Raw genomic sequence first — 26181 nt, 5'->3', positions numbered from 1 at the left:
ACTTTCCCATCACCATATTAATTAATATCACACATAAGACAAAAGCTAAGTGATCGAAACGATTGCATCTCTTATTATTGTGACAAGGAATTTCATGACACTGATTGCTTTTTCTCTCAACCTAGTTCATTATAGATTATGGTGCCATCATTTTCACAAACCCTAAGCCAAAAACTATTAATACCTTACTATAGCTACCCTACTTCAATCATATTTTCAGACTTTCATCATACCACAATTTTAGGGCATCATTCTTATCTCCTACACTCTTTTTTTTTAATCCACTACCTAATTATTATTTCAATTTTTTTCTTAACAATTTTTTCTTTCTAACTAATATGTTAATTAATTCATAAAAATTACAGATGTTAGGTTGCATATATTAACTTTAACTTACAGATATATATACATTTGTTTTGTTTTATTTTTTTCTCTTACTTAGATGTGAACGAATTAGAATATGCTGACAAAAATAGTTCTTTTAGAGACATTTAATAAAGAATTTTTTTTATATATATTTAGAGTGGTTTTTATCTAGTTTACGATTTGTTTAATAAATGAATCAAAATCAGCCTCTTAAAACTAATTCCTGAGCCATTTTAAAACCTAATGTTTACAGATAATTTTTTTTCCAAACTCATTTTTTACTACAATAACATACTATTTGATTGTTGAGAGTCTATACACGTTAACCTACCTTTTAATAATGATATTGAAGGTTCAATTTTAAAACTTTTAAAAGCTCTATGACGTGTTTATAGATGATTTTCGTTTATTTAATTTTTTACGTTTTAATTGAACAATTATTAATGTAATTTTAGAAAAAACATATCTAATATTACAATGGGTGTCATTTTCATATCTAATGTTTTTCCGTTATCATTAATTTCTTCGATTTGCTTGATGCTTACAAAACTCTTTATCCTCGTGAAATTAAGCTTGAACATCTATGATGGTCCAAGTCGAGAAATTCCATCGTTTATGAATGATAAATATTGTCGATAGCATGTCGACCAATATGAAAACTTTTTTGATAGATGTAATGTCTAATCTTTTTCCATTGGCTAATGTAATTTTCTCATTTCTCTAATTCAATGACAAGAAATTATTACAGACAATTATGGTTGGTTGAACTTCATTGGATGGATGGTTAGAATTTAAGACTTGTCGACATTTGTTTCCCAGAATCATTTTCTGTCTAAATTTTAATAGGAACATTCTCTTCCGATAATATCTTTAGAAAATTATATATATTGTCGTAATTTTAAAAATATATAGGTCGACAAATTTAACATAATGTCATGATTAAATGACAACATAAATCATAATACAGTATTAATTAATTAAAATAATAGAATAGTATAGAGTCTGATCATGAATAGAAAATTAAAAATTAGTGTATAACTTATTTTCTTTACATCAAATGAGCATGTTAGAGGTGATGTTAAAACTAAATAAATAAAAAACATGTATGGGAACAAATTGAGTACTTTTTTCTCAGAAAAAAAATACGTAACTTTAGTTAATTTTACTCAATTTTTAACTGTCAGATTTTAACTAATTTTTTTTATATAATTTATTTTTTAGATTGTTAAAATTAATTATTCAACACATGAAAATAAACTAAAGTTACGTCATTTTTTTCCGAGAAAAATAACTAAATTCGTTTCTAACTAGTACTATAAACTTATAATATAGTGAATAAAAATTGATGATAATGTGAACGAAAAGTATTGAGGGAGTTTGAAGAAGTAAAGGTGGTAGGATAGTGAGAGACATAGAAGTTATAGGTAGAATAGGGGGAGGACCTTGAAGCCATTGGTAATGGACCAAAATGTTGGGTAGCATTTCAGGGGAGCCTCGTGGAACAACAATAGTGGACCAGAATCTTAACCTAGAACAAACCAACTCTTTTCAATTCTTCATTCACAACAAAGCTTATCCAGATTCAAAAAATCCAATGTCTTCATCTTAATGCCATCATTGTGACCATCAGTTTATAAAATTAGAAAAAATTAACGAAATTTAGCCATAGGGTGGTCCAATTGAAGAATGGTCCCAAACCCTTTACTAGGGTTGCAACCCTTGTGGCAGCACCATAGGGGGAAATTTTTGGGGCCAGAGCCATGTGAATTCCAAATGGGTGGCCGAAAAAAGTTTCAATCCAAAGACTTTTTCTTAATTATTTTTTCAGAAATTAAATGTGCAGATTATTGTACCAAACATGTTTTACGTCATCAAATAGGTTCCTTTCATTAATTTTCTGTTGACTCCTTAATAGAGGAAAAACGTGGGTCTGCACTTTCCCTACGAATAAACAACACGTAAACAAATCAACACACTCAACCATTTTCCTTCAAAATCTGGACCACAGTTTTATGGGAAAAATTCAAACTCCACTCTCAATCTTTACATAATTTTGTTTGCATGGTTGACAAGTTTTAGCGTACTTGGCTCTTTTGGAATACAGAATATTATACATGCCTGAAAGTGAAGACAAATTTTACATATTTTGTGTGCCCACATCTTAAAGCCTGAAATTGAGTTATCTTTTAGTTAAACCCATTTGTTCATTTTTATTTCCAAACCACATTTTCACTTTTTTAGGTCATGATTTGATCATATTTAGTTTGGTAAGGTACGAAGCCCTAATTGGTGTCAAATTTGTAATCCCAAAGGTTCCATCCCAAACACTAGCTAAAAGACAAATAAAATAATGGAAGGACAATTTCAAATAGTTGATTTTAACGTGAGATGGACAAAAATATCCACATAGATATGTGAATAACAAAACACACAAAAAAATAAAGCTTTAAAAATAAAGCACAAGTACAGTTTGAAGTACTCTTCAATAACAGCTATAGTCCAGTTAGGCAACTTTTCGTCAGAAAGTACAAAAAAGAGGCTATTTAGTACATTTAATGATGCATGGTGGTCACTAACCTCTTTTTACATGTAAGATATATGACGTAGTAAATGTCACCTCCAGAAGTTACTAGTAACGTGACACTTTGATGCTAGAGTTCAGAGTATAGGTACACTAACATGCAAGTGTTTCTATATGACAAAGTCAAAAATTATAGTGAGCTTGGCCCCACAGAACATAAGAGTGAAACTGCTTCAATTGATCAGAAGGACAAGGAAAGAGGTAAAAAGGGAAAATACAAGGCAAGCTAACTGATGCTAAAAATATCCCTTGCCCCTATTAACAATAACATTTTACAATTGAATGCTTAACAAAAGAATGAAAAAATAACTTTACAGAATGCAGGGATATGGCCAAAAGGGTGTGAAGTTTTTCTTTTTTTTTTCTCTTTCTTTCTGGTGTAGAGAGAATAATAGAATGGCATTTACAACCAACAATGGCAAGGACCAACAACTGATTTTGTTGTCAGGCTTGAGAAGAGAAATTTAGAAGGAAGTATACACTAAGTTTTGTACACCTACTCATTCAAAAATTGGAAGGCTGGATTTTCAAGAAGCTCATCCGCTGGTTTCATGTCTGAGAAGTCCTTCTCTTGCAGTGATGTAGAAAGATCATCAACTGAGAAGGGGATGCTGTAAAGAAGCAAAAACCGTTTGTTGAACATATAAGATATTTCTTGTGAATACAAATTTATTAATTTATTTTACCTTCTTATTTTGATTATCCAATATAATCAGAAGATCATATTTCCCACTACATAGTTCTGTATTCTAATGGCAAAAGTACATGTTATTAAAAGAGCTCTCACCTAGAACTGTCATCCAACAAGAAAGAATCACTCTGAGCGTTGTTGGAGTCTTCAGCCATTAACATCCTCATGCTTGAAAGCACCTGGAGGAAGATTTGAGAGCATTAGTCAAGTATGTACAACTTCAGCAATGACTTTTGCTGTTATTGGAAAATATACACACAAACTTACATCTGGAGATACACTTCGAGTATTGTAGTTACCATCCCAGTAAAGTGTACATATTCTGTATAGCTGTTGGACACTCAAGATCTGGAGAAGCAAAAGATAAGGGGGAGAAAAATGTAAAGGAAAAGACATCAAAGAAACATATACACTATAAAAGACATTTGACAGTTTATCAGCAAAAAAAAAATGCTTTTGAGACCATGCACATATCAATATCCCTAGTCTCCTTTATCCACCCCTTACAACAACTGAATGAAAACATGCGTCTGAATTTCAGTCCTAGAAGTAACTTCATTCACTCCCCAGGTTGAACAAACTAACAACCTGGGCAAGCATGTCAACAACTACTAGAAGAAACAAACAGTGAATCCATAGACAGGCCATGGGTTAGGTGCTTGCATCTCCAAAGTTTTTTACAAAAAAGACTCCATAGAGAATTATGTTGATAGAGATACAGGCCTCATTCACTCACACGGAAGTTTGAGATGGATAAAGACTTACAGGACATAAATCGTTGATGATTTCATCGTAGGAAATCCTGTACTTCTGATGAATAACCTGTATATAAACATAGACAAGAATTAAACAAGATGGGAATAATTAAGACAAATTTAAATCTATATGATTAAGTCTCCAAAGGGATTTGTTGGGGGATGATTTTCTTTCTAGAACCAATATAAGAAGCATTTTTTACTAATACAGTAGTTACTTCAAACATGGAAAAGAATTTAGACATAATATTGATCTAAAAGTAAAAGCAGATGTCTTCTGTCCGTTATTTTTGCTAGATTTATCCTGTTACTAAAACTAATCATTTCAAGAAACGTCCAGATTTTTTTTATACGGTAAAAACAAAAGAAACTGCAACAGAGAATCATCATTTACCATCAAAAGAATGAACCACCGGCAAAATGTGAGCACATTGAAACCATGAAAAGGTTCTAAATAATCAAACGGTAAACTCTTACCAAGAATCCAACAGCCTGTCTTATGTGCTTAAGTTCATCCCATGATGACCCTGCATACTGCAAGTTTGTGCTCAAGGCAATTAGTTGGAGCTTTTACTAAAATGTGTACAGCAGTTCAAAAGGACGTGGAAACAATAACTTGAGATAAACACATTACGGTTAAAGAAAAAACAATTTACCTCTTCCTTTGCTTGGCAGCACCACAGCTCTAATTCAGCTAATCCAGCTTTCACATATTCCCCGTTGCTGAATGTGCAACAATCACGTCGAAGAAGAAGACTGTAATCATTTGAGAAAAAGAGGTCTTATTAGCCTTTCCACATTTCAAGGGGAAAAAAAAAAACAATCATGATGCAAAAAGAAAATGTGCTAATAGATGTACGCAAAAACTACTTACCTATTGAAAAGTTGCACATTAATATATGAGAATGTCTGACTGAAGATCTTTTGAATAAGAACTGGTGGCACCTGAAACAGAAAAGGAATATACCACATTTTAGAAATTTTCAGAAATGAAATGTAGGTGTCTAACAGAGGTAAGTGCTCAGTAATCAGAAGTTAATAGAGATTTATCTTCGTACAAAGTTCTCTTTCAATGTACAGAGGAGGGTATTTAGGGATTCAATAGTACTCTGCCAGTGAACCATTGGGGAATCTTTAGCTGAGGATCGGCTAGAACGTAACCCTCCCTTTGATGTTCTTGGTGCCTACATATCAACATGAGATTTGCATAAGGAACATGAAGAATGAAAAATATACAACAAAGATAATATTAGGCCCATAATCATTGGGAATTTCTAGAAAATGTATCTGGTAAACAATTATAACTACATGAACTAGATATATACGTTGTCCAGTAAACTTGAGTTGGAACAATTGATAAATAGATTTCAGCACACCTGGATGCATAATGCAAGGACCGCAGTTAAATCCTTCTTCAAATTATCCCGAATGATGCCATATATTTTCTCCAAATAGGCTGTCAACTGTTGCTTAAAAAGCAAGGCAGGATACTTAGCTTCTACCTTGCGCACAACATCGGATGGAGGGGCAGCAAGGTTGGCAGAAGAAGGGGATGAAAGAAAACTCTGCAATTTACCCTTGAATTAATCATTATAACATTCAAGTGTGAGATGAAAATCAGTTAACATACAATTTAAGAAATATTCATTACCATAGTCATTCTTCCAAAGAGAGATGTTGGATTAGGTGGTTTTCTAACTGGGGTAGCATTTGTTGAACTCCCAGATTTAAGACTTTGTTCAAGTAAAAACAATAACGCAGATGTATTCGACAGCCAATAGGCCATATGATCATTTCCATCTTGATTCTGTATCGTAAAAGAGAGAGTAAGAAAGAAGAAAGTCAACAATTTACTTTTGAAGAGTGCTCTAACACTTTTGTTAACAAAAACACAACTAATATTGAATATCACAAAATTAAATTCACACCATTTAACATTACAGTACCCACAAAATAATTTATTGCTCCATGAACAATACAAACAGGTTCATAAAGACACAAAGTCTACAAAGAAATGGAGGGAAGGATGACTACAACAATAAACCATGAAACTACCAAAGCAGCATTCAAGTCTGCTTATGTATTACTTCTTACCCCAGTAATTTCACAAAAAACATTATCCTGGAACGAGAATCAAACTAAAAAACGAGACACTCCCTCCTCCAATACAATAGTTGTTAACTGATAATGAACATTACATTTCACTAGACTGCTGTAACAGGTGTAAGGAGTGAGGAAAATGTGACGTCTAATGCAGTTAGAGAAAAAGTACACATAGTTAATGACTCACAACAAAGGGGAATAAGAAAAAGCACTAGACAGAAGAGAGAGAATATAAGGCTGAAGGATTATTTGTTTGGGGCATGTTGGAGGTGAACCTTCTCTTTGAATTCATATTCTGCTCTCCCTATCTCTGGACCTACTTTTTTCTAATTCTCAGGTGATCATTGCTGAATTTCATCAACCACTTGGAGCGCATTTAGTTCATATCTTTCATACTATTTCCTTATTTCATTGTATTGGACTTGGATACTATCTACTTTTCGTAGCTCAATATTAAACTATTTCGTTGAGGGTTTATACTGTTCCAACTGCATATTGAATAATTTTTGTAATAGACCACATTAGAATAATCAGCATAATTATGATGTGCAGTGAGAATCTAAAAGAGACTAATCATGTGATTTAAGTTTTCCCTAAGCTGCATTAATCCATGAAACACCCTCAGCAGGATGAAGAGTTGATGACAAAACAAAATCTTTTTGGTATAAGTATGATTTTTCTCACTAGAAAGCACTTGCTTTCCCTGGATTCAAGTTTTCAATTTTGGATTATCTAGCTGAAGCTTTTTAGTACCCAGAAATATCCAGTTTAAAGCATTAATAAAACATATACGATTAAAATGACTTTTCAAATCTTAAATCGATTAGAGATATGACTAAAATTATATGAGTGGATTCCAATTTTACCTTACAAATCAGTTTTGTAAGATTGACTTAAATTTAAAGTCCACTAAGATGCTATCAATTTATCTCAATGAAGTTTGTTGGACCTATTATGTCAACCGTATTAGACTCCCCTCTTTCTCATGCTTGAAATGTTAAATTATAGAATACAAGTAGATGCAAATCTTACTTTACAGTTTAGCTTTGTGATATTGAGTTAAACTTAAAATTTATTTTTTAAGAGTTTCATATTAACTAGTTAGTTTTATTGGTTATGGAAGAAAGAAAGAGTCCTCCATTTTGTGGTAATGGATAATCTACAGCACATATCGGCACATACTATCTTATAAAATATAATTTAGAATAATGTAATTACACTACCTCAATTTCAGAACCAATCATTTGAATCAGGCGATCAAATACACTGGTTCTTTCAGCTTCAAAAGATTTCCAGTGGAGAAGACATTTGTAAATGGTGAATGCAGCAATGGGTTTTCCATGACTGAAGCCAATATTTTTCATAACACAGTTAACAAGCGAATCAACACTCTCCTACAGTAAACAAGAGTTTAACTTGAGAATGATTTTTTGCATGAAATACCATGACAACAAACAGAATTAAATTCCTGATTTTAAGTACATACATGTTGTCGTTCAATGTAAGATCTCCTTAGTTTGAAGTCAGATTCTGTACCAAATTGTTTCACAGGCGTGACATATGTATCCTGCAAAGGTCGCTCAATTTATACTCCATTGGAAACAGTCAAGTGTTACAGAAGGCACACGAAAACAGTTGTAAAGAATACTTACAACAACTTTCTCCTCTTCTGCCACATGGTGACCATTTTCTAATTTCTGCGTAAAAAAATGTAATCATTTCATTAGATGTATATTTAGATTGAGAGCATGAGAACTTGTATACGTTAGCTACAACAAATTACCACGTCCACTGGGGAAGACAGGTGTTCTGCTATTGTTTTCACAGATGAGTTTAGTAGTGATTGCTTCTGAAGAATATGGTTTGCAGATTCCATGTCTATGAATTTCTCTTCAAGCCTATAAACAATAATTAAAGAAAAAAAAATGGCCATGATGATAGAAATCTTGTTACAGCAAATAGAGTACGAATGACAACCTTTACACTCAGGAGACAAAAAAAGGGTTCAAAACATCAAAGGATGTCAATTAGATATTTATCTTAAATCAACAAAGTTTAATCACAAATACAACCTTTGCATAGCAGTCTTCAACTGAATTACTTTTGATTCCGCATCCAAAGCTTGCTTTAACCTTTCTTCGCCAATTTTGCTAGCCTCTTCGTACTTTTTTTCTGTTTCATCAATTTTCTTTTCCAGTGAACTCACCATGTTCTGTAACAGAATTCATGAAGTACTATCTTAATAATACAATATGACAATATATCTTCCACAAAATGTATCAATATACAAATACTTTCTTGAAATGAAGCACAAATATCCATGTCATAACCACTTTACCTTGAGTTTCTCATTCTCACCACTGAGCTTCTCCAACAAAGCATGGTCAATAACTGGAATCTCCTGTATAACGGGAGCTCTCTCTGCTGCTACTTTTGTAGCCTCTTTCTCCTTTTCAAGAAGTAACTTAGTTTCTTTAAACTGAAGTTGCATCTCTTGCAAAGCAGATTGTAATCTTTGGTTTTCTTGAGCTTTTGCTTCTTCCATGTCAACCTATGCGTAATAATGCAGGCTTAAGAAGCTTTTCAAGATACTAACTAAATGATGTTTATCAATGTCATACATCTTTCTCAGAAAATGCAGAAAAAAGCTCCTTCTCATCAATTACACAAATTAATTTCACTCCAGTATGAAAAGTTTCTAAGTATTGCTACGGTGCTAAAAAGCACACTACAATATTTTGCTCTTACTAATTGGACAGGGTTAATTCATGCAACTTAAAATTGCCGGTTGACCACATTAAAGTTGCTTGAGTTAGCAGTTGGTACGAAAAATCCATAGTATATTACCCTCAAACGTTTTTCCAGCTGCAACCTTAACGTAAGGTCTTCAACTTGCTTTTCAAGCTTACTTTTGGCAGCTTGGAGAGCTCCAGTTTCTCTTGCAGCCTGCATAAAATTAAAAATCTCAATCACTATAAATTATCAAGGTCGTCAACCAGACGTTATCCATATTATAGATAAAATGGACCAAAGCGAAGTGGGATATTATTGTTTGTAGGCATAGAGTAGTGAAAATGAGAAATTTGCAGTGGAGGTAAAACCTCTGCTTGGAGTATAATTAATGTAGCTTTACAATGTTGCTACATGAAGTGAAAATTTCGTGCAGGCTAATGAAGTTTTGTACAGTACTACAATGATTATGGGTTAGCTTGGAATGTGATGAGAGAACCATAAAAAAGCTTTCATGTACAAGTCAATTCTACATATCAAAACTCAACATTTTTTTTGTCTGACTGTGACTCAAAAGTAGTAAAAATACTGCCTAGTAGTAGTAATTACTTGCTACTTAAAGAACATTATACTACAAATTCTAAAGGGCATAGGCCGCTAACCAATTTTCAATAGATCTATGAATTCACTGAAATCTAAATTCAATTTCCGTAATAACTATTATCCTGGATCCTATCAGTGATATGATATTTATGAGCTCGCAAGTCACGACTTTCAATTTTCAAACATATTTTCATACATGGATTCAAAGGATTAAGGAGAAAAACATAAGTACATACCATCTTGAGCTTTCGCAACTCTTGCCTAGCAACTTTTCCTCTCCATGCACATTGTGTTGTAATTGCTGCTTTCTTTAGTTCGGTGAAATGAAGTTGTGCCAAGTATTTCTGGCAGTGGCTCTACAATGCACAATCATCAGTGTTGGGAATAACATACTATTTGAACCCAAAGTAAAAGTGCCAAGCTCAGTAACAATGATTTTGCAATAGAATCCATGACCAGAAATAGTAAAAGTGCTCAAAATACCTGAATGACAATTGCTGCTTTAGTCCTCCTTCTAAAGTATAGCTCACAACGAGCAGCCATTCCCCGCATACCCGTCTGGATAGTGACAGCAGTAGCATGCAAATCATTGTATGCCTTCCTAGCAATATGCATGCGGAAGCACCTCTGAATCACCAAACTAGAAGCCTCCTGCCGCATTCCCTCATACACTTGCCGAGCAAGTTGTCCTGCAGTCAGTACAAAGAAAGTCATCATACTTCACAAAGCACAAAATTTCTTCCCAAATCCAACCTGTGAGCTAATATTTCAATAAGCAATGAGCAAATACCTCTGCATGCAGCTTGAATCCTCAAAGCCGACAGACGAAGCAATATGAAACTTCGGCGTGACAAATATGAACGAACTTTTCTCTGAATAATGCTTGCTGACCTTCCTAAGATTTCACTTCTACGGGTATCTAGTTCTGCCATCTGACCAGCTCGAAGAAACACCTTTGTCTTACCAATCTGTAGCAATAAACAATACCACTAAATTAGCTAATACGTATCACCAGTATGCAATTATCTAATGCAATGGTGGATATCATTACAGTGAGTACAGATGAGCATTAATAGCAATTCATTTTTGTATATGCTTGACAAACACATGCCTTAGTGATCATTCCTAAACCTAAACTACACCTTCCAAATTTACTGGCAATATAATGGTAGTAGGAGTCAATTACACATGGGAGAAAAAGACTCCCATAGGATAAAAGATTCTCTCACATAGTAATAGTTACCTGACAACCTTCAAGTCCAATATTCTTTAGAATCCTCTTGCAAGCAGTGACCTCATCAGAACTAAAAGGAAAAATACAAAAAAGGTAAGCACTTTCAGAATAATGACTAATAAAAAGGATGCCGATTCAGATACCTTCCATCCAATGCTTCAGGTGCAAGAAGACTAAATCGATCCACAAATTCATCAAAGGTTTTTCTTGTAGGATACCCGGCACAACTTATCCTAATTGCCTCCATAACTCCCTACAACCAGACGAACTATGCTAATAAGCATAAACTTGCACGATATCAGGTTTAACTTCTATTACAGTACAAGACATATCATGCTAAAAGTAAATCAATAAAATACTAGCAGTCTTACCCCACAACGTAGTTGCAGCAAAACATTTTTATTCTCAAAAATTGCTGGCTTGAGAAGATTATTGGGTTTTACACAACGAATGTAGTGTGGCTCAGTGGAACTGAGAGTTTCAAGTAAAGATTGCAATTGTTGCTGCAAGACATATGAAGTGTTTTCTCAAACACATAGGTTAGGCAAGAAAGACAAATCAGTTGGTTTCCTAATAACCAACCTTAAATCGTGAGCCAATGGAGGAGAACTTTGATTGTTTTGAAGATTCCTCAGGTGAAGGAGGAAACAAACCCGATACAAAGGGGCATTTTGAAGCACAGAGAAGTGCTTGGTGCTCTGCAACGACATAATCTTTGTTCTTGTCGAGGAAAAATTCAGTTTGATAAGTGACCTACAAATTACAGATTAAATCACATACAGCATTCCAGCATGTTTAAATTATAAATGTATCTTCTTTATTTACTTATTATATCTGAATGAAAAAATAACAATATAACCAACTTACATCTCCAGCATAATGGCAAATTGTAAAGTCACTACGTGATAATTTAGGCTTGCTAAACCTTTTATGGTTTTTGAAGGTCTGATACAGCTTTTGGGCAAAAGTTTCATGTGTTGATCTAGGAAACATACTGCATAGAACAAAAACACAGCTATCAGAGCCTCAGTAAAAACAACAGATAGAATATGGGCTATCAGCATAAAATATACCAAGCTTCATCCAGAAGAGCAATAATGCCACCAGGTTTCTGCAAATGAATAAAAGATAATTCAAGACTCAAAATAAATTTCTAACTGTAAATAATAAATTCACTAATAGCAACCTGCACAAATACAACTACGATATCAGTGTGCTAACAGAAGCAATGGCAAAATAATGCATTGATAAAGTACATGATATTTTTCTATGTAAGGGATGCAAAATAAGGTCAATTTGGGTGAACTCAACTAGCAGTGATCATTTCAAGGTAATTAGATTTACCTTTTCTATTTCATTAAAAATTCAACCTAGTCCCTAAAACGACAGAAAAATCACATTCAATGTTTTCATTCACTTAACCCCCATAAACAAAACATTCTTCCTTTCATGTCTCTCATTTGCTTTCAGGGCAAATTTTCAAGCAGCTTCTTTCCACATCAACTTATTTTCAAATGATTCCCCCAATGTAGTGCTTCTTTCTCTATAACCTTGATTTGTATGTCCACCCACCGATGTTCTAACGACAACACCTCGCTTATGCTCCACAAACCTATTAATTAGATTTACTAATAGCTTATGCTCCACAAAACTATTAGTTAAAGCTTCCAGCATTATGTATAATAATAATTAGATTTACTAAAGCAGAGTATACCATTCAGGGACACTTCAATCAGTTATACCAACTATATAATTTAATCCACCTAAATTGACTCCCGAGGATTACATTTTTTTTTTTATATCACTTTGAATGATATATGTAAGAAAACTAGATCAAGCAACCTATGCTATGTCATGATATTTTATTTTCACTTAAGCTAGTACTAGTTCACATCTCACATAACTGATATTTGTTGTTATTCAGTTTAACTACTGTTTAGAATGTTGTGACCAATATAGCAACAGAAACATCACAGCCAATTTTAAGACAAAAGCTCGATATGCCTCAACCAATGAAAATACACTACTGCACCGTCTGTCAATAAGCCAATTTAATTTACCAATTATATGTCTGTCCGCCACCACATTTAATATATAATCTTTAACCGAAATAAATGAATATCTTTGACTTAACCAAGCAACCTACAAGAGACCAAGCCAAGGATTGAAGAGTCAGAAAGGAAACCTTTTCAATGAGATCCAGAATATCTTGATTGTCCACAAATTCAATGTAACTCCAATCAATTTCCTCCTTTTTGTATTCTTCTTGCTCCATTTTGAAAACATGCTGCAGAAAAAAATATATTTGGGCGTTACAAGAGCATGAAAGTAAATTAAAAGAGAGAGATTATTGTTTGTTTCTTTTAGAAATTGGATTTTAAGCCTAATTCAAACTTACAAAACTGACTTATATAATAAAGTTTGCATCCAGTTATATACTATAATTTAGTGAAATCTTTAGTTGATGTAGAATCCCCAACACATACAACCATACCAAGGACTAAATATTTGTGTTTAGTTTGATAGCAAGTGGCACTATCTAATATTATCTTAGGGATTAAATATGTTTATAGTCCCTAAACTTGGACGCGAAATTGGACTTCATCCTTGTCCCCAACTTTAATACGTTTTGATCTCAAAACTTTAAAAATGAATAAATATAGTCATCTTAACACAATGACATTAGATTTTGTATACGTGTTAAACATTATTCTAGAATGCATTTAAGCTAGAATGTGTCAAACGATGTAAACAACTTAGTTTAAAATGTCACTTGACAAGTCAAAAAATTTAATGAAATTAGATTAGAAACACTATATTTATTCATTTTTAAGTTTGAGGACCAAACTGTATAAAAGTTAAGGGACTGAAAACTAGGGGTGGCAAAACCAACCAATCTAGCTTGTTTTGGCCCAGCCCACCTTTGGCCTGTAAAACCAAGCCGGGCCGGCTGGACCGCCACCAAAAAACGGGCTAGAAACTGCAATCAGCCACGCACAAGGCGGGGTGGTGAGGCTGGCAGGCTGGCACACTGTTTTTTTCTTTTTCAAATTTGTTTGCATATACATATAAATAAATATTTAAAGTATATTTAATCGTATAAATATTTTCTAAGCTTTTAATTGATTAATTAATATTTTTAATTGGATAAATTAAATTAGTATTGCATATTTACATTTTTATAAAAATATAATATAGAAAATTTAATCTTTTTAATTTTTAATTTAAAAAAATTAAAATAAAACAGGTTAGCGGGCCAAAGGTGAGCTAGCGCACCTTTAGCCTGCCAAATTTATCAGGCTAGGCGAGCCAGACCAAAATGGGCTGGCAAATTGAAAATTTCATCCCAACCCGTCCCGTTTTGATGGGCTAGCCCACAAGCCACAACCCATTTTAACACATGAAAACAAATTTAACCCTCATCTCAAAATCTAAACTTTAAGTCTAACTCAAATTCACAAACTAACTCATACGACAAGTTTTGCACTCACTTGTATACTATAATTGATGAGATCTCTAATTGATATAAGATTTCCAACAATTTAAAATATACAAGCAAAAGGTATTCTCAATTATAAAGAAAAAGATATCTCTTTCAACAACAAACCTGATTAAAATGTTGCTGGAGCTTTTCATTGGTCAAATTAATACAAAATTGCTCAAAACTGCACATACACATAACAACCAGTCATAACATACAGAATCAGCATTTTTACAATAAAACTATAAGAAAGGAATAAAAAAGGAACGACATTTCCTGAAAATTTAGTTCAACAGCAAACCAAAATAACAAATGGATTTATCACAAACATTGCTACTACAAAACAAGTTTATAATGAACCAAGGATGGACTCAATGGCATCACAAATTCAATCTAGCATCTTACAATGTGAAAACTAGTGGAGGAGAACATCAGACTCCCAAACAATCTATAAGTTTCTTGGACAGAGTGTTCCCATGAAAACTCACAGATGTTAATTACACAACAAAAGTGCGCCAATTACAAACCTGTTAGTCTTGAAACTCTCAAAACCATAAATATCCAGCACACCAATTAAGGATTTTGACTCAGGATCCTGCCCGATAGAATTATTAATTTTATCAACCAACCTACAGAATCAAGACAGAAAATTAAAGAAACAGATTAACATGGTAACTGTAACAAAGTTCAAAAATATATATTTTTAGGGAATCTTCTTACAGGCTTACCAGTCAAACAATCGTGAGTACACAATCTTAGCCAAGGCATCTCGACTGAGTGCAGCAGCTTCTGGATCCAGCCATTTCGTAATTGTTTCATCTCGAGTAACAATTACACGTTTGCAAAGAGAATCTTCAAGTGCCTTTACATCACACCTGAATAAAAATTATGAGTCAAGGTCAAAAGGTGAAATGCAAAATCTTGAAATAATGCAAGTGCACAATGCTTTCTCACATGAAAAGCTCAGCAGCAGTCTTCAGATGGAACCAAGATTTTTCATCTCTGGGCTCAGATGAGTCTATCTCCTTCCCTTTCTTAAATTCAATGTTCCCAAGATGTAAAATTGCTGCGACAACTTTAAAAATTGCATCCTAAAGAGCAGTGGGGGAATTGAATCATAGGTCAAGCTTTAAGAAACTGAAAACAATCATAAAAAAGATCTCTATAAAATACCTGCTCCTCGGAACTTATTCCAACAATATCCATTGCTCTCCTTGTATCCCTATATTCCTTAGATTCATCAAGCCCCTCTAACTCAAAGCAATTTGATTGATTCAGATAATGAAACATTCTTGGATCTCCTAATTTGTACTTTTTAACATCCTGTCAGAAAGAGAGGACCAGATAATAAGAAGTAACAAAATAAAAAAAAGAGCTGAGCACAAACATACCTATAAATAACTTTGAAAACATTTTTCCAATGCAAACACATATCTTACAACAACAAAAAAACCATAAATGAGCATACATAATTATTATGAGTGTTAAGTAAATCAGCTCTTATGTTCTATCAAAGTCCTCTAGAAGTCAATTTCCAGACAGTTTTTTCTAATGGTAATTTACTTACAATTATATTGAATCCAGAAACAAATTAATTTTAAAAAAATAGCTTCAGTACCTCAGGAGGTGCAGCACAGAGCATGTAGAAACAATGATAGTTCCTCTCTGGATCTGACACCTGGCAAACACGTGATCTTTCAAGCAGATAAGTCCTGATAGCAGCCCCTGAAATTCTTCCCCTCTGGTCAAATTGAATCTCCACAAACTTACCAAAACGACTGCAGAAGTCACAGATGAGAAAATAAAATAAGACACGATAGCAAGATAATTGCAATATAACTACATAAGCAGAAAACTTACTATTATTTCCCACCTTGAATTATTGTTCCTAACCGTCTTCGCATTGCCAAAGGCTTCTAGAACAGGATTGGACTGCAAATCAATGAAGGGAAAACATAAGGGTAAAGTTGAATGAACAGAATTTAGGATTGTAAGAAATTTAGATGCAGAAAAAAGGTTAACAAGATAAATCAGCTTTGTAAATGTCAATTCTCTTACCTCCAGGACCTTTTGCTCGATAGTTCTACCTTCAGCAGCAGCAGCTCTCCCACCCATGTAAGCAAGATACCTCATGAGTAGCTTGGTACTTTCTGTTTTACCAGCCCCACTTTCACCACTAACCAATATTGATTGGCTGATTCCCTCATTTATCATAAGCCTAAATAAATACACAATAATTAGAGTAGTCAGACTCCAAAACTATTAGCATGATCCTTCTGCAGGAAAGATATGAAAACTACCTATATGCTGCATCTGCAACAGCAAAGGGATGCGGACTTAGCTCACCAAAAGCTGCTCCTTTATATTGGGCCATCATGTGGCTGTCATATAAATGAGGGAGCTTTATGAAAGGGTTCACAGCAATCAATATATTCCCAGTGTAAGTCTGGAAGCAAAAAATTAGTCAGCACTTCTCGATATGGTACGAAAGTATTTAGATACTAACAAATGCGAAATAAAGGAAACTATTCCCCCCATGCAACAGACACACACTTTGAAGAGTTGGAAACTGTAATGCATACATAAATTTCATTTATATCATATCTTGATCTCAGATTATCCAGCACTCCAGGTTCATGCAGGTATGCAAGCTTTGTCATATCATCCACGCCACTTGGTGGAACTTCAGTATCTTTATGATAGATACTAGAAGCTTCAACAACAACCTGCAAATTTCAAGACAAAAGAAGGTGCGTTGAAATTTCGCAAATTTAGGATTAAATTAAAAATGTATATCTATCATAAAAATGCAAGACAAGAACAGACAGTTTAAAACGTTCAATAAGGCACATATCTTCATTACACTATGCTTCAAAGATTTGAACCAGTTATTCATGTTTGAGAAATCAAAGCACTCAAAGTAAAAAGGACAAGTTTCCAAGAACATGAAAAAGCATTATTGAGGATTAGCTTTTAGCAAATATAACAAAGTACACTCACCGTCTTCCCTGAAGAACAAAGGACTTTAATTGCATCTCCTTTAACCTCCAAGACCTCACCATCTATCCAAGCCACATCAGGATCCTCCATCCAAATCTGGGACCCAACTATAGGATTGGCAGTAGCAGCCTACAAGGAAGAGTATCACAACTTAACTGTACTAACTACACAGAATTAAGTACCTATCAAATAATAGTTTACACATAATCAAATAACTAGAGTGAGACTCAAACTGTGGGTAAAAGGAAATATAAATCTTAAATTCCCCACAGTTGAAATATAAGTCTACACATGCAAACTAGAAAAGGTAATACAACATAACTGCTAGTTTATTACAAAAATGTAAGGGTTCGCTGTTGTGAGCAAATATGTTTTTAGCTTCATTTTCTATTTTTACAAATATCACCTTGTTTTCACTTTGCTTCCTGTTTCCAATGTTTGCAAAGGAAAGTGCAAGTGTAAAAAAAACAACCTTTTTTCCATAATTTTGCATTAAAAAATAAAAAATGGAGTAAACAATAAAAATGTTATTTTATTTTATATTTGGTAGTACACAAGAAACATTTTCTCAAACCAAACATCCCCTGACTACTGAAAAGACTACTGATATTCTAGTTCTTCCTCAAAGTTCATCTGCGTATCATAGCTTATCTAGTTGCATATACAACAAGCAAGGATTCAAGTCAAAGGAGAAGCAAAAGAGAGTAACTTTTTCATTATTGAAGGATTTGACATGAATTTTTTTCATTTGCATGAATTGTAAACTTCAAACCAAACATGCGCTTAACTACTTTCTTTTGTGGAATAGTATCTGTGAAATTTTAACTACAATTTCAGCAGTAGAGAATAACAAATTCAATGAAGGAGGTCAATCAAAGTTGCTTCACTAACAGCAATATTAAAAGCATGTTGCAACGTAATTAGAAGAAAACATATGCGCAACTACTATTGAACTCAATATCGATACTGACCAAAATATAAAACAACGCTAGTGAAATAGATGACAAACAAGCTAAAGATTCATGGATTAGTCAAGCTTCTCAGATAATAAGGAAGGAAACACTAAACAATTTTTATTAACTGAAAAATTAGTAACTCAGGAAACACTAAAAAACTACTATCACCCAATTAACTTTATTGATTGAAAATATCAACCAAGGAGGATAATAAGCAATAGCTACACCGCACAAATAGTAACAAACATAGGAAAGGAAATAAACTAGTCCTCCTCATTCACGCAGACATGCACATTAACCCATTAACTACGCTGCTTTGAAGTGAAGCACCTACATTGTCATAATAACGTCAGATCTATTCGATTAAGTTTCCTCAACACAAAATACAGTAATGTTTTATTATAATTTTGAACCAAATTCAAAACAATCATTGCAAAATCATCTAAGTCAATCAATGATACATTGCAACAAATATAATAATAGCAATTTTGCAGTACTTAGTTCAGAACAGAGGATTCAGAAGACAGCATTCACAATAGGCTTATTTTTCCCTACAAGTCCAGTTAAAATAACAGAAAATTGAAATAAATTATGATCTTCCCAGATTTAGACCTTGTGGCGTCATGTTTCTTCAAAGAACAAAATTAACATAAAAAAAAAAAATATCCGCCATAGAATTGGACTCCTACAATGTCTGCTGGCAAAAACAACACATTCATAAAAAACTAGAAGTAATCGGTTCTAAGTAAAAGAATCGCCCAAACCTACTTTCTATGCTATAGCAGATCAGTCCACTAACAGAGAAAAACAAGAACCCCAATTTCATTAACAAAGAAGAAAGAAAGAAAACAATCTCATTTCAACAAAGTGAGTTTCACGGCACTGAAAGCGAATGGAGGACTTGAAATTGACTCCACCAAGACACCAGACAAAATTCAAATAAATGAGAAATGAGTACCATTTCTGAGAGAGATCGGATCAAAATCTCAGCTTGCAACCGGATCTACTGCCAACAGAGCCAACGACTACTCCACCTATCAAAATGAAAGATCTTGCCCCTCCCCCTTCACCACCACTTCCACAAAAAGACGCGCTTTGCAACTCCAAATGCAGAAAAAAATATATCTATATATAAATAGTATATTTACATATATGTCAAGTGAAAGACAATGCGGAGAAAAAGAAAAAACGAGTGAAGCTTAAAACCCTTCAACAAGACCAAAACTTTTGAAGAAGAGATTAAGCCCTGGTCTGCTGCGTTCAACGGCAGACCTTGCTTTGGTTATGGGTTTTATGTTATGCCGTGTTGTGTTGTTTACACTCTCTGTTTGTAATTTGTATTCTCTTCTTTTTGTTGGCTTTAAGGGCAAATAAGTTTATAGTAAAAAACAACAAAGAAGATGACGATGATGTTGGTGACATTTGTATTCAGAAGCACAGCATCGTAGGTAAATGAAATGTTTGCCAATGTGGGGGCATTTCGTAATTGCCCCTGGATGTTGGTATGAATTACGGTACCTTTGACAAACAAACGTTATTGTGTGAATGATACATTATAAAATCAAAATATTTGAGGCGCCTATCTCGGTCGCCAATATCTTCGGATGCCGGTTTAGTGGCCTCAATCCTCTTCTTTTGTCCTTACTTGCATGGATTTTCTTTTCTTTTTCTTTCCTCTAGCAGTAAAAATTTCCAATTTTTTGTGTTGCGTTGGACTAAATCAGATTAAATTTGGTGCAGAAGAAGTGATGGAATAAAAGGGTTATACTAAAAATTGTTTCTTTTTATCGACATTGATGGGTACAAGTGAAAACTATTTGTTTCTTTTAAGAGTTCTAATCATTACTAATCATGGTAATGATTAAGAGAAATTCTACATTCAAGGTTTTGAATGATATATTATTTAATCTATTATGAATGTTAAGTCCATAAATTCTAAGAATTCACATTGGAGTTGAAACAGTATGACATCATTAATGCAAGACTCCAACTTAATTATATATTTTAAACTGCATTAGCAACTTGATAATATATATATATATATATATATATATATATATATATATATAAATTTTGTTAAACTGTAACGTGTAAATTAATAAAATTAGATAAAGTTATAACACCAAACTAATTCTTTGACTCATTTGTCATTTTATCTATATTGAAGATCTTTGTTGACAGAAGAAAAAGACCTTTGAACAGTATGTGGGAATTTAAGAGGTAGAAAGAGCAAAATTTGGGTGGTTGAGTCACACCGAAGACAGGTTCAAACCAGATGGAGTTGTTCTCTAATTTTATATCAGATCAACTTTCAGTGTAGTAAGTAGTTTGAAATTATCTGAACAAAAATTCAGAAAATAATAAGTGGCTTCGTTCAACAACTGTTGCTTCCTATTTTCTTTGGATCTTACTTCTATTTTAATGCAGTATGAATGTGTTTTTTTTTTATGTTCAGCATCTTTTCACGTACTTTTAAAGGTTATATTTAAAATAAAAATACACCGAACTAAAAGTAAAATGAATATCGAACTATTAAAGTACTGGGTACAGTGTGGGTTTATTAGAAATAGTTGATTTATTTAAAGTGATAAAAATGATATTATAAAGATGTGTAATTACAACAACTCATATGACTTTTTTTTTTTAAGATTAATTATGTTTTTAGTTCCTGAATTTTGATTCAAAATTGAAATTCATCATTGGCCTAAATTTTGGTCTTTAAACTTTAAAAATAAATTAATATAGTCCTTTTAACTCAACTTTGTTAACTTTTTTTTTTTAGGTTTCGAACGCAGTTCTCAGTAAATATTGGAGTTGTTTATGTCGTTTGACACATTCTCGGCTCAATATTTACTGAGAAATGTATTCGAAATCTAAAAGAGAGTTAACAAAATTGGGTTAAAATGATTATATTCATTCATTTTTAAAGTTTAAGGACCAAAACTTATTAAAGTTTTGACCAATGACGAATTCCAATTTTGGGTCAAAGTTCAGGAACTAAAAACATATTTAACCCTTATTCTTTAATATGTAAAAACGTTTTTTGACCCTAATAAACCACTCTAGGACCAAACTCTTTTTTTTTTTATAAAAAAGGAAAAAGAAAGAATAACTCACATGACAGGAGTTACTTTGTTAAAATATTTTATAAATAATTTTTTTGTGAAGTGTAGATAGTCTTACAGATAATTATTAATTGTTAATTATTTTGAATTAGTGACAATAATTGCTTTTTATTTTTCACAAAAAAAAAACTAACTATTAGTATTAATTAAGTGAAACATATATCATCACTTACCCTTTGGTTGAAGCCAACAAAATTAAGACTTAGATTTGAGTTTTATGATGTATGTTAAGAAAAAATTAACTTCATAAGTAAAGCTATTTAAAGTAAATTAAGAAGTCATTTTTAATAGGAAAATTGACAAAAGTATGTTGCAGAAATTAAAGATAAAAATAATAAAGATAATAAAATGTTTTATTAAACATTTAACCTAAACATGAAATGCCTTCACAATACAAGGGTATATTGGAACACGCATTCGCTCACAAGAGTGTTGCTTCTCAGTGAATTGCTTAATTTAAAATTACCCTTTTATTTAAATACTTCAAATAAATGGAACTAAACAAAAAGTTAATCAATAACAAAGCAAAATCTTGCATAAAAAAAGTAAAAGTTTTGGACAAATGTAGTGAGGTTGAGAACCAAAATTTGGGGCAGAACTAATGTTTATAAATCAAATTAAACGGTAGTAGTGATTTTAAGAACCAACTTGATTTATAATTATTAATGTTAAAAGATCAGAAGTAATTTAGATTTAACTATATTTTGAGGTTATTACCATTTTATTTGCTATCTTACTTTATTTTTGCCAAATTGATACCTTGAATCACATCACATGGTACCCTCATAAATATGACGTTAACATTTTAGTAAATATTAAATAGCAAGTTAATGGACAATAATTATGTAACTAAGATAAGTAGAATATCCCATTTGTGAAAATGTATTTAATAGAGACTAAGTCTACACAATGATCATAAAAATAAATAAAAAAACTACAATTGTGATTAAATATCTGCTTACAATTGGATTAATTAATTGATGATTGTATAGAGTAAAAAAATGCAAAATGTAAATAATCAAATATATGTTTTAGAGCAATGTTTGCTTAAAATATGTAAAAGTAAAAAAAAAATAAAGAATAAATAAGAAAGAAAATAAATATATATCTTCTAGTTCTTCTGTATTTTATTTGTCAATATTTTTTTTTTCATTTCTATTGAATTTATCCTCAATTTTTATTTAACAATCTCTCTTTGAATAATTATGCATTAAAAATTGAATTTGTGATATTGATTATAATAATGATAGATAGATGTTTATTGTTGGACTAAAAATTATAACTATTAGTTAGAATATAACTTTTTTTTGAAAAACGTAATAGTCCAAACACAATATCGATTGTAATTCAATTTATTTGACCTTCGTTACATAATAATTGGTGTCATCTTCGACAAATTAAACTATCTAACCATATTTTGCACTAAATTAGATGTGTTTTATGTGAATGTAAGAATGTATTTATAATTAGGATTATTCAAATAATTATTATCATAAATAGATACAACATTCTAATTGTATCGTTAATAATCTTTATCTTAATATTTAGCCGTGTTATATATAAATATATACAACAACTTACACTTTTTAACGTTATTCTTAGTGCAAATGCTTTCTCATTCCCCATAAGACTTAATGAAGTATCGTTGTTCTTCTCCCATCGAGATTGTATTATGTCACCATTGCATGCCCAACATTAAGTCAAATATTAAGTTTTTTAACGATTATCTCAATGTCTTAATTCGCAAGAAACTAGTAAGAAATTATCTTAATTTAATCTCGAGCTCATGTCACAAATAGGGATGTCAACGGGGCGGGTAGGGTACGGGTAGTAGCTCCCCCGTACCTTATTCGCTGGATAAATATTCGTCTTGTATCCGTATCCATATCCGTCGGATATCTGTTATACGTGTACCCGTCTATTTTTTTCATATCCGCGGGTATCCACAGGTATCCGCAAATATTTACAAAATTATTTAAAAAATAAACATTTAATAATAAATTCAAATAAAATAAAATATGTCATAAGTTTTAATTAAAGTTCAAACAAACTCAAGTTCATACAAGTCCAAATAATTATAAAAATAAATATAAAATAACGTTCAACACAATGGAAATTCTTTAATTAATGTTTTGATCAACAAACACACTTTTTTCGATTGATTCCTGAAAAAAAAATCAAATAATAAATCATAACTGCCACGTGCCAGATATTCTTATTTTGATTCCATCATTTGACAAGAAACATATCATAAACGTCACTGTCTTTTATGTATATGTCCAATTTTAAAGAAAAAAGGAAAAAAGATGAATGTCAAGAGATACAAATATTTTTAACATACCTAATCACATATCTCTAGATTAATATCTATAGCATGACAAAATATATTGGTAAACGTATTTATTTCCTCTTTAAATATTAAATGGTTTAATTTCAAAAACTAATATTTGGTTTCCATTTAAATATATACCCTTATGTCTCTATGTGAACCTTGATATCAAAATACAGTAACATTTTTCAATATTACTTATTTACTATCAAGTCTTATGGGGAATGAGAACAGTTATTGGCAGTATCTCACTTCATAAATTAATTCGTTGCAGTGTAATTTTTTTGTCGTATTTATTATTCTCTCCTTTCACATTTAATATTATATAATATGCTTCTTAGTTTTGTTTTTTTTTTTTACAATAATATGCTTCTCAATTATTACTAAGTAAATTACAAGCTGAATCGTAATAAATTTCACGTTAGAGAATTTATTGTATTTGTACAAGAAATAAATGTCCGATTCCTAAAATGTTAATTATGGACTTCCCAATATTATTTTTTTTTCATATCAAAATAAATTTATTTAAAAAAACCAAATTCGCCATAACGTTGCCATAAAAAAATGGAATATTTGGGGTAACGTGTGGCCAAGCGACAACGTGTTTTAAAAAACTCAGAAAAATGCTTACAAATATTTAATGTTTGTTTGGCCATATGGTATGAACATGCATCCGGAATTAATGTAGCAAAATTCATAAATTAGACGATGCTCATGATCCTTTTTTTTTTTCTATTTCGTAAGAACAAAAGAAGAAAATATTGAACTTCTTTAGTTATTTTTCTTAACATCTATGAAAAATAGAAAACCATGACGTAAAGTAAACATAACCTTTGTACCAAAAACTAAAAACAACAAGACTGAAAAGTTGAAGTCAATTGATATTTTTAACTTATTTCTTAGATTGTACGGAGAATATTATTTACAAAAAATGTGAAGCAAAATCGTAGTCATTAACATTTATTTAATTTCCTGTGTTCATTCTTTAAAATGTGTGTTCTTCTGTATTTATTGGTGTGCTGCTTTTTCAAACCACACTCAATGATACGTACCTTCTTCGTTCACTGTTGATGCTTTCTCTCACAAATTATGATTTTCATTTTTTTTTCGAGTCCTATTTTGCTATAGATTGTACGTATTTGTTAGAAGGCTCCAATTACGTGTTCAAATACTTCAAATAGTATGTTTCAAGGATCATAACATTTGTATCATTTCGCTTATGCAGCTATTGTTTTCACAAATAACAATAAAAAGAGTATAAACTTATTATTTTCCAATTACACCATGTTTGATAATTGTGTTTTCTTCTTTTGGTTGTTTTCCATTTGATGCAGTGGAAGGAAAGATCAAATTCTTTCTCTCTCTCTCTTGTTCCACATTTTTATTATAATAAACACCTCACTTGATTTATATCCCATGATTTTGGGTCAAGCCAGAATAAAGTAAGGAGAAAACTTCTATAAGAATTTTTTTATTTTGTGATTAATTTAGTTTCTAATTTTAAAAATACATGAATTTAATTATTTTAACTAAATTTTGTTAAGTATATTTGACGTTTCAAGCACGTTATGATAATATTTAAATTATTTGACATATTTTTCTTTAATATTAACTTAAATGTTATTATGAGATGTGTTTAAACATCAAATAAACTTAACAAAACTTAGTTAAAAAGATTAAATTCAAGTATTTTAAAAGTTTAAAAAATAAATAGGACCAAAATTTCGAAAATGGATTAATTTTAATTTTTATTCAAAGTTAAGGAAAAAAAATATATTTAACCCCTTTTATAATTATAATTTTACAAAGTGTAATTCTACAATTTTATTTCTTATTAGTTTCTCATTTTTTATTATGATTTTTTATGTTATATTTCAGTTCTATTTGACGATTGAAGACTCAATTTAAAAAATCGTAAATATGATTGAATTACTAAATTTCTTGAAAAATGAATCTAGAACGAATAAACATTTCCTTAAACCAAGTGGACGACGTGTGGGCATCTAAGGAGAGTTTTGGTAGTTACAAAATGGCATCGAAAACACTTTAAGGTTGAACACATGCATTGAAACACGTGTTTATGTTCTCATTACTCATTATCATGCATCATCATTTTTTTATTGTTCAAGTTTTCTTCTAAAGAAATATAAGTAATGTTATTTGTAAAGAGTGTCACAGAACGTGTATTGCACCTTTCGCATATTTAATAAGTGAGTATCGACTGCGT

At 31.9% G+C, this 26181-nt stretch overlaps 1 protein-coding gene across 2 annotated transcripts; it reads right to left on the bottom strand.

Annotated features, from left to right (window-relative positions):
* Positions 1 to 3104: 3104 nt before the first annotated feature.
* LOC114185721 (myosin-6-like) lies at positions 3105 to 19929 on the bottom strand. Of its 2 annotated transcripts, XM_028073600.1 has the most exons (39): positions 19459 to 19929; positions 17545 to 17673; positions 17127 to 17270; positions 16845 to 16990; positions 16603 to 16762; positions 16418 to 16476; positions 16163 to 16322; positions 15718 to 15867; positions 15499 to 15635; positions 15273 to 15419; positions 15072 to 15173; positions 14671 to 14728; positions 13249 to 13350; positions 12137 to 12174; positions 11931 to 12057; positions 11646 to 11816; positions 11435 to 11566; positions 11207 to 11316; positions 11073 to 11133; positions 10620 to 10797; positions 10313 to 10518; positions 10066 to 10185; positions 9344 to 9442; positions 8835 to 9047; positions 8569 to 8708; positions 8280 to 8394; positions 8149 to 8193; positions 7983 to 8063; positions 7720 to 7890; positions 6045 to 6200; positions 5770 to 5958; positions 5452 to 5577; positions 5268 to 5338; positions 5050 to 5149; positions 4871 to 4927; positions 4404 to 4460; positions 3906 to 3986; positions 3735 to 3817; positions 3105 to 3558 (listed from the first exon to the last, which is right to left on the bottom strand). In XM_028073600.1, the coding sequence occupies exons 1-39, from the start codon at positions 19459 to 19461 to the stop codon at positions 3444 to 3446; spliced, it is 4539 nt and encodes a 1512-aa protein (XP_027929401.1). In that variant the 5' UTR covers positions 19462 to 19929; the 3' UTR covers positions 3105 to 3443. The 2 variants fall into 2 exon arrangements, with proteins under 2 accessions (XP_027929401.1, XP_027929410.1); XM_028073609.1 differs by lacking the exons at positions 16603 to 16762; positions 16845 to 16990; positions 17127 to 17270; positions 17545 to 17673; positions 19459 to 19929 and having other exon boundaries at positions 3179 to 3558; positions 16405 to 16471.
* Between the last annotated feature and the right edge of the window lie 6252 nt (positions 19930 to 26181).

The sequence above is a fragment of the Vigna unguiculata genome, chromosome 1 (genome assembly GCF_004118075.2).
Source record: "Vigna unguiculata cultivar IT97K-499-35 chromosome 1, ASM411807v1, whole genome shotgun sequence".
Lineage (NCBI taxonomy): Eukaryota > Viridiplantae > Streptophyta > Magnoliopsida > Fabales > Fabaceae > Vigna > Vigna unguiculata.
Note: the sequence above shows the minus strand (reverse complement) of the source record. Positions and strands in the feature narration are given on the sequence as shown.